This window comes from Antennarius striatus, chromosome 19, assembly GCF_040054535.1.
Source record: "Antennarius striatus isolate MH-2024 chromosome 19, ASM4005453v1, whole genome shotgun sequence".
NCBI classification, from domain to species: Eukaryota; Metazoa; Chordata; class Actinopteri; order Lophiiformes; family Antennariidae; genus Antennarius; species Antennarius striatus.
This window is the reverse complement of record NC_090794.1, coordinates 18,627,512-18,642,284: the sequence shown is the minus strand read 5'-3', so window position 1 is coordinate 18,642,284 and position 14,773 is coordinate 18,627,512. Positions and strand designations below refer to the sequence as shown.

General features: G+C 43.0%; 1 protein-coding gene across 2 annotated transcripts in view; it reads right to left on the bottom strand.

Annotated features, from left to right (window-relative positions):
• Nucleotides 1–237: 237 nt before the first annotated feature.
• hsf2 (heat shock transcription factor 2) overlaps nucleotides 238–14,773 on the bottom strand; it is a 39,428-nt gene continuing 24,892 nt past the window's right edge. Inside the window, exons 11-12 of one of the 2 annotated variants that reach the window (XM_068343320.1) lie at nucleotides 12,975–13,041; nucleotides 238–3,544 (exon numbers count right to left, since the gene is read on the bottom strand). In XM_068343320.1, the coding sequence (XP_068199421.1) occupies nucleotides 3,204–3,544; nucleotides 12,975–13,041 (408 nt within the window). In that variant the 3' untranslated portion in view covers nucleotides 238–3,203. Of the gene's footprint in view, nucleotides 3,545–10,851; nucleotides 11,548–12,974; nucleotides 13,042–14,773 lie in introns of those variants that run through there. The other variant, XM_068343321.1, reaches the window with a different exon arrangement.

Here is a 14,773-nt window from a genome sequence, read left to right as displayed (position 1 = left end):
AGTCCCAAGTTTCACACCGACAGTTTAAATTGAGAGACTATATTGTCATTAACATAAAAACTATACCTGTATTAGGCTACAAAAATGTCATTTGGTGACATGTTTGGTTAGTAGTGTGCCTTGTAATATTTTCAATGAAAAACGGTGCTCAAAAGCATTGGGAAACACTGTTCTACCAACTATCAATACCACTGTAGCTACAATCTAAAAAAGGGAAATTCACAATTGAAGCAGCAGAAAATATCAGTTTTTATTGTATCAACTCATTTTATCAAAAACGTGACATTGACAGAATTTGTTTTTTACTTCTGCCATAAACACTTAATTGTAGGGCATCTGCTGCATAGAGCCCTGTTCATTTCTGACAACCTCAGAAACCCCCACATGAGGTTTCAAGAGTAACATAGTTCAACTAACATTCTCTGCTAATTGTTCCTTGGCTACTGAGGAGAGAGTAGCCAGCCTTGATGGCTCACTGAGCACTGATGACTGGTACCCACCAAAGAGCACAGGAGACATATTAACCATCAAAGAGTCTTTCGAGGTAAGGTCACACTCAGTTGATTTTTGAAGATATTTATCCGAACCAATAAACCCAGGGGAAACACATTTACCCAGGAATGTTATTTGTCAGAAGTACAAAACCTGATCAAGCATGAAGTTCATGAAATACAGTCAAATCTTTTAAAGCCAAACCTTTTCTACAGAGTTTCAATAATGCAGAGCAATTACAGTATGTGTAAATGAGTGAGTAGGGGTGACAGTTCTCCATCTACACTATTTTCCGCACTGTAAGGCGCACCTAAAAGCCTAGAATTTTGTCATAATCCCGTAGTGCGCCTTATAACCCGATGCGCCTTGTATATGGATTAATATTAATACTAGTAGTGGTTCAAAACAAGATCACTGAAAAAAAGCCGACAGTCATGCTGCACTATGTCACCAGGGGGCGCCCTCAGCCAGTATTCAGGCCGTACTGCGCCCCCTAACAACAGTAGTCAAGTGGCGTCACTAAAGTGCCGACTCTCACTCCTGCTGTTTGACATCAGAGAAGAACACCGGTGACCGGCTACGATAAACGTAGAGAAACATAAGGAACTTTCAACAATTCTATGAATAAAGTCTGACTGACTGACTGATCTCAGTATTTCTAACTATTTGGCGTCAGAAATAACCCACTTTAAACTGAACTGGTCTAAAAACCCCATTGTGCTGTCATCTGGAATCTAGTGACGGTCCATTCTGTTAGTCTGTGGAAACACACGGAGAAACTGGACTAAAGGAGAATAAAGACCCTCAGAGATGAACTTACAGCCTTTTCTGAAATTCCAAGAGCAGTCACTGCTAGACAAAGGTGTCTGGTGTGCTGCATTGATTTACAAATGTAGTTGATAGCTCTGGGGGGGCGGGGGGGGCATTCAGGCTTGTGTATTCTGTCTGCAGCGACGTGCGGTGAGATTCACGGCGGTGAGACACCGACGTTAAAGTCAGTTCTAGGAGTCAAACAGCGTCACGTTTGACAGTAAATTATCAGCCTGACATTAAAAACTAGTTAAAAATTGTTTAGGACACACAGCAGCAAATAGCTGCACCTCACCTCCGACTGGACTACCGATCGATCGAAACAATATTTAATTAATAAACGAAGACGAACGTCGGAGCTTAAATATCTGCTTCGAACTTCAGATCAGGAAATAATCTGCTCTGTTGGCACTGACTGCACTCGTAATGAATTTAACCAGTTTTAATGTCAGGTTTTTAATATACGTGTTGACTTCTTTCTAAGATGGCAAAGTGATCAAGTGATCAGGTTTCCTTGATGAGGCTCAGAATGGCTCATTGACATAACAATAGGGACGTTCACAGCTGACTGAAGGTACTCACGGTCATGAATGCTCTACCTAGTGGACGGATGGCGCAACTACAGCCACTAGTTTTTTAAAATCTATTTTAATATTATAATATATGATATATTATATGCGCCTTATAATCCGGTGTGCCTTATATGTGAAATAAATTATAAAATAAACAATTCATTAAAGGTGCGCCTTATAATCCAGTGCGCCTTATAGTACAGAAAATACTGTAGCCATAAACCATGTTGGAGAGATGCTTTAAGCCTTGATAAAAAATAAAACTACTGATTAGGTAGATCAATAAGCAAAGCCAAATGCTGTCACCTTTGACATACGTCTTTCTCTTGTTACTCCTCCAACAATGTTTTCAGTCTTATTTGTTCATCAACAGGTGATTTTCAGAAAAACAGTAAAACAGAGTAGCCTGTACCAAAATAGATACCAGAACATTCTGGAGCAAATCAAAATGAAAGGATGGAGGGACGTCATTTCAACTACAGTTCAGAGAAGGATTGGCTCCTCTTCCCTTGAATGTAGACAGTGGGTAAAGAGGGAGCAGCTGTACTTCTGGTACGGTACAGTATGGTGTTCTGGAGCCACGGTGATGGGTTTTATAGTAATTCAGATGTCAAACATCAACAGCTGCAACTATATCATTTCTCAGTAGAACCAAATAATAATGATAATGGTACCAAAATAACAATACAGGCATGGTCTCAGAAACAATGTGTGTCAACTACATCCCACCACAAACATATTGATGAGATTTTAACATTTTTGGAAATACATGCACACAGTGGTTGAGAGTGTTAACCGTCCTTGTCAGAGGGGGGTGCGCTACCTTGCTCCTCTAGTTTCTATTTGGTTAAGCGTTTCTTTTGTAAACTTTAACTTTGTTAATAAGTAAAATGTGGCTACATTAATTTTTAATTACCGGTACTAACAGCATAGTAAAGCGAATGCGTCCAGACGACCGCCTGCTTTCTCTCTACATGCCAGCAGGGGGCGACTACATGAGATTCAAAAGAGTGTTTTTATGTCATTTGAATCATTACACAAGTCTTAAGAGCTTTTGGTCTCAGTCACAAGTGTCAAGGTTTTGATGCATTAAGGGTCATGACCTTTAAAAGCACTTGGGGTCGAATGAAATGAGAATATTTGAGTATTTTTGTTTTGGGGTTCATCCACTTAGCAATAAAACATCAAAGCTCTTATCAGATGTGAGTGTGTGGGACAAACTTGTTAAATGGGGTTCTTAGTTGGTGTCAGTTCATGGGCCCATAGTGTGGAGGGTGTGGGGATCAATCAGTGTGTGTGTGTGTGTGTGTGTGTGTGTTATCTGTTACTTCATTTCCCGCCCACACTGTCCAGCTGAGTGCAGTCAGCCTCCGGTCCAGTCGGACTGAGTTCACACAAGTAGAACAGTGTCCCTTCGCTCGCCTCCGATTCTGTCAAAGGTTCCAGGTGGATCAGGGAGGTGCGAGTGGGTATACTGGACTCCAGACTGGTCTCCAGTAGGTCAGAGGGTGACTCAAACTCTTCAGAATTCCCAGAGCTGCAGGAAGGCTGGAGGTAAATGTTTGAGGAGCCTGTAATGAAGCCGGTGCCCAGATCCACCTCTGGAGTGGGGGTGCAGCCATCGAGGAAGGACAGCAGGGGACACGATGTGTACTGGACCAGCTGCTTAGCTGCACACATGACGCAGGGTTAGCATTAAAAAAACCAGGACTTTCTTCCAGTTAACAAATACCCCTTACTAAATTCTTTTGCCAATGAGAAATATTAACTGGTAAAAGCAGCGTCCAACATGACTGCCACCCACACGTCTGTGGACACTGACCAATGACCACTGCAAAGAAAATACTATTCCAACTATCACTTTCTAGTACTGTATTAGAGGGTATAGAGAGTAACAGTTGAGGTCAAAGTAATTAGCTCCCTATGAAATTTTGTTTTGTTGAGTCGTCAAAAAATTCTGAATTGCTGTTAAACGGATCCATTTTTTACAGATTTTCCAAACATCCCAGTTTTATTTTGTATCTTTGCATTATTTTTGTTTGCACACAGAAAAATATTTGACAAAAAACCAGAAAACACATTTAGCTCCTGTGATGCTAATAGTCACATGTGTATCCCTGTTGCTGAATAACACAGCAGTCATTTGTTGTAGTTTGTAACACGGCTCTGGTGCATCTGAAGCATCTTCTTTGGCAAATCTTTAAAGCTCCAGATTTATGGTCTGGTAGGATGGACCCTGATTTTCAGTGTACCTCACTTTGGTTTTCTAGAGGTAGCTCTTCACCAGGCGCAAAGTATGTTTTGACCAATTGTTATGTTTGAGGAAAAAGTGACGACCAATCTCAGTTTTGCTGCTAAATGCTTGAAGACTTCTTCACAAATGTTCACGTGTCCTTCTTTCTCCATGATTCCTTCCACCTTCCCAGTTCCAGATGCAAAAAATCATCCCCACAGCATGACCCCCCCCCCCCCACGGTGTTTAACTGTTGGGACGCCTCTCCTTTCTTTCTCTAAACATAAGCAACGTCTCTAAAACCAAAGAGCTCTAGTTTGGTCTCATCTGACCAGAGACCAGTCCTCCAGGTTTCTCTTCTGTAGAACTGAGTTTCTACTGGCCTTCATCGTTACAGTCCACTTCTGTTCAGGGCTCCAGTGACTCTTGTTTCACATTACAATTCCTGACTTGACTAAGTTATTAAACAGATTAGATAGAAATTCCGTATATCATCTCACTTACATTTGAATATTACACTTTAATAAATACATAAATACAAAAAGTTTCCTCAATAACAAAAAAACAACAACAACAAAAATGTACTTAGAAAAAATTAAGCGGACATTGTCATCTCAGGAGGAGGAGAACCAGAGAGAACAGCAGAAACAAAGAATGTTCAGACACTGAAGGCACGTTCTGAACATCACTGGACACGTATACCTACGACCGCCACAGAGAGCCATTGCCCTTCTCAACCCCCGTTCATCCACTGGTCACTGCCCCACCCCCTCCTTCGGAGTTTGGTTTTACCCTCTGATGGCACAGGGCACAAAGGAGGACCTCAGTGACAGCAGTCTGCCCCTGTGGCGGCTCCTCTGCTGTGAGAATGTGATGTGTAAGGGGTGGCTGGTGACCCCCAGGTAGCCTTCTCCTACTTAGTGAGCACTAACAATTCTTTTTCTCAAGCCTAAACTGAATTCCTAAGTTTCCAGCATGATATTTTCTAGAGCAACAGCTCAAAGCCTTTGATTGATTGATTGATTGGTTGGTTGTTAAGAAGCTGAGAGCCTTACAGAGTCAAAGCACAACAATAGTTCATACTTTGGCTCAATGGATGGGACAATTCTTGAAGGGAGTTAATAACATTCACCCTGGTAGTTTTTGGCTTTTGTGAAATTATTTTGTTTCTGTGTGCAAAGATGATGTAAACATCCAAAATGAAAGTTGGATGTCTGAAAAAGCTGCAAAAAAATTCAAAAATTCAAGGATCTGTTTAACAGTCCTTGAGCCATTTTTAAAAAAAAAAAACCTAAAATTCCAAAGGGACGTTAGTAATCTTCATCTCACCTGAGAATAAAAGTGGATTCTAGACAATCAACACTTGGTCACTTTTATCTCATGTAGACATTATGGTGAATAAACAAAAACGGTCAAAAGCAGAAACGATAATGACATTTGATGAAATCATGTCAAGAAACACTTTATGAAGGCATAATATAGTGGGGAAAAAGTATTTAGTCAGCCACCAATTGTGGAAGTTCTCCCAGTTAAAAAGAGGAGAGAGGCCTGTATTTCTCATCACAGGTACACTTCAACTATGAGACAGAATGAGAAAAAAAATCCAGAAAATCACAATGCTTGATTTTTAAAGAATTTATTTGCAAATTATTGTGGAAAATAAGTATTTGGTCACCTACAAACAAGATTTGTGGCTTCACAGAGCTGTAACTTCTTCTTTCAGAGGCTCCTCTGTCCTCCACTCATTACCTGTTTTAATGGCACCTGTTTGAACTCATTAGCACAATAAAATACACCTGTCCACAACCTCAAACAGTCACACTCCATCTCCACTACGGCCAAGACCAGAGAGCTGTCAAAGGACACCAGAATCAAAGTTGTAGACCTGCACCAGGCTGGGAAGACTGAATCTGCACTAGGCAAGCAGCTTGGTGTGAAGAAACCAACTGTGGGGGCAATTATTAGAAAATGGAAGACATACAAGACCACTGATAATCTCCCTCCATCGTGGGCTCCACGCCAGATCTCACCCTGTGGGGTCAAAATGATCCCAAGAACGGTGAGCAAACATCCCAGAACCACGCGGGGGGGGGGGGGGGGGGGCTGGTGGGATGACCTGCAGAGAGCTGGGACCAAAGTACCAAGGCTCCTATCAGGACCACACTAAGCCCCAGGGACTCATCCTGCAGGGCCAGACGTGTCCCCCTGCTTAAGGCAGAACACGTCCAGGCCCGTCTGCTTGCTAGAGAGCACTGGGATGATCCAGAAGAGGACTGGGAGAAGGTCCTATGGTCAGATGAAACCAGAAGAGAACTCTTTGGTAGAAACAACTTCTCATGTTTGAAAGAATACAGAACTGCATCCAAAGAACACCATAGTGTGCAGCATGGGGGTGGAACAACATGCTCTGGGGCTGTTTTTCTGCAAAGGGACCAGGACGACTGATCCGTGTGAAGGAAAGAATGAATGGGGCCGTGTATGGTGAGATCTTGAGTGAAAACCTTCCATCATTGAGGGCGTTGAAGGTGAAACGTGGATGGGTCTTTCAGCCCGTCTTTGGGGCGGCAGTGGCCCAGCGGTAGAGCGAAAGTCTTCCAACCAGACACCCGACATCGGAGTGTGAGCTGACAGTGGGAGGTGTCGGCTCACCTCCCGGCCACTGCCGAGGCGCCCTTGAGCAAGGCCCCTTACAAGTTGCTCAATTGGGGCGCTACCAGAATTGGCTGCCCTTCACTCTGCCCCCCCATGTACTGTTGTGCTGTGTTCACTAACTGCATGCTCACAAGCCCCTTGTGTGTTGTGTGTTTTAGGGGCCTGCACAAATATATCCTGTATGTAACACAAAGACACAGAGTGAAAAAAGTAATTTCCCCGTTAAGGGGATTAATAAAGGTTGATCTTCTTCTTCAGCATGACCATGATCCAAACACACTGGAAGCCAACAAAGGATTGGCTTCATAAGAAGCATTTCAAGGTCCTGGAGAGGCCTAGCCCGTCTCCAGATCTCAACTCCACATAAAACCTTTGGAGGGAGTTGAAAGTCCGTGTTGCCCAACGACAGCCCCCAAACATCACTGCTCTAGAGGAGGTCTGATGGAGGAATGGACCAAAACACCAGCAGCAGTGTGTGAAGACCTGGTGAAGACTTACAGAAAACCTTTGACCTGTCATTACCAACAAAGGGTAAATAAAGTATTGAGATGAACTTTTTATTTACCAAATACTTATTTTCCACCATGATTTGCAAATTCTTTAAAAATAAAACATTGTGATATTATGGTCTTTTTCTCATTCTCATAGTTGAGGTAAACCTATGATGACAATTACAGGCCTCTCTCCTCTTTTTAAGTGGGAGAACTTGCACATTTGGTGGCTGACTGAATACTTTTTTTCCACACTGTATCTGCACAACCAAAGTCTAGATGTGACTTAAGCTGTATTTTGTCTTCTATGTATAAATGTAGGACTTTGGTTCTTTTTAAATTCATTTCTTTTAGCTGCCAGATGTCCAACTACACTGTATTTGAAATGTCTTGCCCCAAACTGATCCATGGTCCTAAATATATTTGATGGTTCAGATATACTTTTACTAGAGATGCCTCCTTTGAATGGGCTTCCCTCTTGTGGACAGGAGATAATTAAAATGGTTTCCCGACAATTGTCACGTAGAATGAGAGATTGGTGACTAACAAGACCGGGGAGCTAAGCTAACGCAGTCCGATGCACTTCGGTGAAACATGGATACGATCCCGGTTACCCGTGTTTGATTGCTAACAGGCTAACAGTGCTGACAGGGATGGTACCGGAGAGGTAAAACGAAACGTGTTTTATTCACAATTCATTAAAAAAAACTAATAAATTCTCCATAATCTGCCATTCTTCAAAGCAGCACTTTATTCATCAATATAGCACTTAATTCATACAAGAATCCGTAAATAAGATAAAAACGTGCTGTGTGTTTTTTTATGACACACCATGCGCGGACACACACACACACACATAGTTAAGGCAGGCTACACATACACCGACCAAAGCAGAGCTAACTAGTTAGCCAGATGCTAGCTGAGTTCAACAGCTTGTGAGGAACTTTCAGTGTGTAGCTCTGATCCAGGTCGTTACCACACACTGCTACCTTAGCCTGAACACAAACTTCACCTTGGGCTGAGCACACAGTTATCAGAGGAAAAGGGGGGTGTTCTGGCAGACGGGCTCAGGATGTCAGCCAGTCCCGTTGTCATGTCAGGCTGGGAGCAATTTGACAATTCTCAGTTGACAGAATTTTTCATTTTATATTGATACAGGAAGCGTTTGTTCTCCAGATTTTAGGAGTTGGTAGGGTTAGGTAGTGAGAGAGGACATGAAGGTAGTTGGTGTGAGGGAAGAGGATGCAGAAGACAGGGTCAGATGGAGGACACTGATTGGCTGTGGAGACCCCTGAAGGGAGAAGCCCAAAGAAGAGGAGTTGGTAGGGTTAGGGAGGACCACTATGTATATGCAGAGACCTTAAAAAATGTTTTTTTCATAATAGGATCAGTATCCAAAATTTGTGAATACTGGTTGTTTTTGAAGAATTCCCTTTGTTGCATGAACAGTACAATAAGTACTATCTCAATGGATAACTGTGCAGCTTTTTTCAATTTTGTGAAACAGGACTTTGTCATTTTCAAAATTTAAAATAGACTGCTCAAAGAAATTTAGGATAACTTAGATTACAGCTTCACAGAATAACAACATGTCAATTACATTTCAGGGATGTGAAGCCATCATTTTGAAAGTGATTGTGAAAAAGTTTCACCCTATTTGTTGTGAAAGAAAGTCACAACCGGGCAGCAGCGGTCCAGTGGGTGGCGCTGTCGCCGCACAGCAAGGTGGTTCCGGGTTCGAGTCCCGCTCTTTGTGGAGTTTGCATGTTCTCCCCGTGTCTGGGGGGGTTCTCTCCGGGTTCTCCTGCTTCCTCCCACCTCCAGAAACATGCACTTCTTCTCAAATTTACCATAGGTGTGAGTGTGTGTGTCCGTGTTTGTATCTTTGTGTGGCTCCGCGACGCCCTGGCGTCACGCCCAGAGTGTCCCCTGCCTCACGCCATCTTGGATAGACTCCAGCTCCCTGCGACCCGCTACAGCGGACTAAGCGGAAGAAGATGAAAGAAAGACGTGCTAAGGATAGACTGAGATAACCCCAACACGGAGCTGGTTTAGATGCGGTGGGCACCAACGGCTGCTCTCTCCTCAGTGATTGATTGGAAGAAACTTTTTTTAACTTTCATGAGATAAAAACATGCTGTGTGTGTTTATCTCATCAGTATGAATAAAGGGCTATATCGATACGTTGGTCTCCTCGTCCACACAGTGACGTAGTCTTAGTGGACGGAGATACAGCAGGGACTCCACAGCCAACAGTTCAATGTACGTCACAAATACCAGGATAAACCTCCACATGTGGTCTCACCTCTCTGGTAACATCCCATGTCTCAGACTGCATTAGCTTAGCTCCCCGGTGTTGTTAGCCAGTGATCTCTCATTGTCTGTCATGATTGTTGCAAACACAGTTTTAATGACATCCTGTCTGTAATCATCGTGTCTCCACTGGTGTCATTTTCATTTGCAAACGCTGTGTTCTTCTGCACAAACCCTCCGTGATGTTTACCAGCCGGTCTCAGTTTGATCAGCCATCGATGTTCACACAATGACCCACGAGTTACTTGACTGAGAAAGCAGCTCCACGCTTAGCGCAGAAAAGTTAACAGTTATATCATGAAAAAAACAAAACAGAAAAACATGAGATAAGAGCGAAACATGTAGTAATGAAGTTACTGAAAAATAAAAAAGTTCCAGAGGCAACACCAAGTGTTTCAGAACAGAAGTGATTTAATCAATATTCAATCAAGACATTGAGGACCACGGATCAGCGAGGGACAAGACATTTCACAGTGTAGGTGGACATCTGGCAGCTGAATGCACGAATTAAAAAAGCATAATATGGGACCTTTAAGCAATAAAACATGTAGTCACTGGCCACTTTACTAGGCACACCTGTCCAACTGCACATTAACTCAAATTTGTAATCCACCAATCACATGGCAGCAACTCAGTGCATTTAGGCTGTAGACATGGTTGAGACGATCTGCTGCAGGTCAAACATCAGAATGGGGAGGACAGGTGATTTAGGCTAGCCATTCGCCACGGCGCCATAGGCGAAGTCAATTCCAGATTGGCTTCAAGGTTTTTAGACTGTGTAGCCACAGTGGCGTTCTTATTTTTACGGAAAAAAGGCTAAAACTTTGTCGCTCGCTATCGGCTTTCACTATTTCCACTAGCGAGCGGCGCTAGCGCCGCTATTTAGCCGAAGTGACCTGAACGCTCCCGATCATTAAATATGCACTCGGGTCATGACCTCTCGTCCAATGAAAAACAAAAAGATTGTTTTTTTACAAGCTGAACGCGTAAATTGGTGTAAGACAAGGAGAGGACCATCGATCAAAAGAAAATGAGAATAGAGTGTTTTCTAGTAGAGTTTGTGTTAAAGTCCTCATTAATAAACAAATGGTGAATGCTGAGGGGGGGGGGGTGGAGACAGACCGATCAGAAGGTCAATGAAAGATATTATCAATACTTGTTAGTAGTCTTAGACTTTTGTTCCCTCTGACCAGCAGGAATAACCAGCGATGATGTAAATGTGTTTTCACCTCGCTTGATGTTTTATATGTCTTTTTAAATTGAAATGAAAAATCATGTTATTGAATTAAAAAAAACAAACTAAACTAAACTCTGTCATACCAATGGTGTTGGTGGTGGTCAGAGTTAAATGTCTTCTAGTCTCAGTAAACTACCAGTAAACACTGAGTAATATTTAGTCTGACTGTATCTTCAGAGTGAATGAAGTTTTCAATGGTTGAATCTCACATTCATTCCTGCATCAAGTAGGACAGAAATAAAGAGAGTTCAGCTCCAGCTGCTGGCTTTAGGGGGTTTTTGGAGGGAAACTGAACACAAGATTTTGTCCTCAGAGAGCAGGAAAACAACCCCGTTTTCTAAAACATTTCCTGGGGGCCCCCCCAGACTCCCCCAGGGGAGGTGTCCCCCCCGACGCCCCCCGCAACGAGCGTCAGTTGTCTGCGCGCTGCACCACTGTCTTGGACACAGAATGTGGATTTTTGTGGTTTACTCAATCCTTTCACACTGAGCCACAGTGGGTTAGTCCCACCAGCTCCTGGTGTAAGACCAGTTTAGTGACTTTGAATGTGGCATGGTGATTTGTGCCAGAAGGGCTGGTCTGAGTATTACAGAAACTGCTAATCTGCTGGGATTTTCACACACAACCATCTCTAGGGTTTACAGAGAAGGTCTGAAAAAGAGAAAATATCCAGTGAGGGGCAGTTCTGTGGGCAGAAATGCCTTGTTGATGCCAGAGGTCAGAGGAGACTGGCCAGACTGGTCCGAGCTGAGAAAGACAACAGTAACAAATGACCCCTCGTCACAACTGAGGCATGTAGAAGAACATTTCTGAACACACAACACGTGGAACCTTAAGGCAGTTGGGCTACAGCAGCAGAAGACCACCGGGTGACACTCCTGTCAGCTAAGATCAGAAAGCTGATTGGACAATAGCAGACTGGAAACACAATGCCTGGTCTGATGAGTCTCGATTTCTACTGTGACATTCAGATGGTGGGGTCAGAATTTGGCGTCAACAACATGAAAGCATGGATCCATCCTGCCTGGTATCAACGGTTCAGGCTGGTGGTGTGATGGTGTGGGGGATATTTTCTTGGCCCACTTTAGGCCTCTTAGTATCTACTGAGCATCCATGCAACGCCTCAGCCTTCTGTTTATGACCACAGTGTAGCATCTACTGATGGCCACTTCCAGCAGGATAACACCGTGTCATAAAGCTCCTGCAGTGCCTTGTGAAAGTACCCCCCCCCCCCCAGAACTTTTTGACATTTTGCCACATTTCAGGCTTCAAACTTAAAAATAACAAACTTGAAAATATTTTTCAAGAATCAACAAAATGTGAGACACAATCCTGAAGTGGAACCAAATTTATTCAACAAAAAAATGTATATTGTGTTTAGAAATAAACCTAAAAGTAGGACGTGTGAATGTGAGACCAGATGACACACAGGTCACTCTGTCATTGTTAGTCATGTAGGTCAACACTGGATCATCAGAAGTCATCAGGGAACTTCTGGAGTCGGTTAGCTGAGCTGAGAACGGGGGGCCAACACTTTAACACATCCTACTTTTCAGTTTTTTATCTGTAAACACAATATAAATGTTGAATAAATCTGGTTCCACTTCACGATTGTGTCTCACATGTTGTTGATTCTTGAAACATATTTTCAGTTTGTTATCTTTAAGTTTGAAGCCTGAAATGTGGTAAAATGTCAATAACTTCTTGGGGGGGGGGGGCAATACTTTCGCAAGGCACTGTATCATCTCACACTGGTTTCTAGAACTTGACAAGTTCACTGTATGCAAATGGCCTCCAGTCACCAGATCTCAATCCAAAATCTCCAAACAACTGCATGATATCAATATGGACCAAACTAAGGAATGTTTCCAGTACTTTGTTGAATCTACACCATGAAAGATTAGAGCAGTTCTGAAGGCAAAGATTTTCCATCCAGGTACTAGCAAGGTGTACCCAATAAAGTGGCCGGTGCGTGTACATTTACTGTATGTGGATAAACAACTTACTGAGTATACTCATAATTTCAACACCAAAAAAAAAGTGTTTTGGACTTGAATAAACACAGCTAACATTTAAAAACTGTCTACATTTCTAAAATGGCTTTAACAACATAGTGTCCCTCGCTACAAGTTGTAAACTGTGGGTAGCCTGGTGTGGGTGTGTCATCTACTCACCTGAATTGTCTTCTTCTGAACTCCCACTATTTATGTATGTCACGTTTTCCTTCGAGGATACAGTCCCCTAAAATAGCGTATGGAGAAAAACATGATGACTACAGAAAACTAGCTTCAAACAAAATAAAAATAACTGCTGGTATGAACCAGATATAAAACTAAAAACAGATGTAGGTTGAAAAACAGATTGGAAATACTTTAAATCTGTGTCTGCCAAAACACATTTAAGGCACAGTTAACAATAAAGATCCAGAGACATACTGTATTATTCAAGTTGCAGCAGTGTGAGTGGTCTGAACCAAGGCTATGTAGCACAGTCGCCTCAGCACAAGAAGGTCTGGGTTTGATCCCTTGCTGTATGGAGCTTTATGTTCTCTTCCTGTCTGCTTGGGTTCTCTCCAGCTTTTTCCCATTTCCAAAAACATGCATTTTAGGTGAACTGGCCATACCAGAGGTTGTTTAAAAAGTCCATTCAGTCCCAACAGACTTGTGTCTGTACATGTTTTCATCAGTTCCTCAAGTGAACTTAACTGTTTAGTGACCTTTTGTAGCTCCGATGTGACCCAGAGCATGGTCACATTGATATCCTTCAAAGGCCAGGAAGTTTTTTAATGTTGTAGATGGTCAAAATAAGAAGCTGACCGAACCAGTGTTCTCAGTTTTTGTACCACAATGTTATAATCATATTAACCAATAACCATATTAAGAGTTAATCAACATTTCCATCCCTTCTGTAACCTTGCAATGTCAATTCTTTTTACTCTTTTTTTAAAGGCAGAGAGGGTTCCTCATCTCCTAACTCCCTTGTCCAAATTGTTCCATAGTGTGACACCAGTAAAAGACAGAGACCGTTCTTAATGTAGTTCTTGCTTTCTTCTGCAAAAATGCTGTTTCCTCTCAAATGATAGTTGCACTCAGTATTCTGGAAATACTGTAGTAAATTTTGTGGTAAACATTTGTTGTCTGCCTTGTGCATGAGTTGAACAGTAATAAAGCTTATTAGGCCATGTAACTAAAGTAATTTGGATGATTTCTGGTCATGAGCTTTGGGTCATGACCGAAAGGACAAGATCCCGGATACAAGCGGCTGAAATGAGTTTCCTCCTTAGAGTGGGGGGGCACACCCTTAGAGATAGGGTGAGGAGCTCAGTCAATAGGGAGGAGCTCGGAGTAGAGCCGCTATTCCTCGACCTCGAGCGGAGCCAGCTGAGGTGGCTCGGGCATCTGTTCCGGACGCCTCCCTGGGGAGGTGTTCAGGACATGTCCTACCGGAAGGAGACCTCAAGGAAGACCTAGGACACGCTGGGGGGACTATGTTTCTTGGCTGGCCTGGGAACGCCTCGGGCTGCCCCTGGAGGAGCTGGAGGAGGTATCTGGGTAGAGGGAAGTATGGGCATCCCTGCTGAGACTGTTGCCCCCGTGACCCGGCCCCGGATAAGCGGTTGATGATGAAGACGGATGTGTGTGCTCTACAATGTGCATTGTGAAGAATCACATCTCACATCTTCTTCTGGAATAAGAATCGAGGCTGTAAACCACTTTTATATGTGTTTCCACACACCTCAGCGCAGTAGTTCAGGTAGGGCAGGACGAATGCAAAATAAACAAGAACCAATGCAGTCACAGACTGCACCATCCCCCGACACCCCTGAATTCCAAATTTTACCCTGACTTACTTGCACAGGTCGAAGATCAAACCTAAAGCTAATGCTAATGGCTGACTTTCTGACCTATCTTTGACCTACCTCTGTGGTCTTACTCACACTGCCCTTCTCCCTGGTCTTTCTATCTTATCCGGT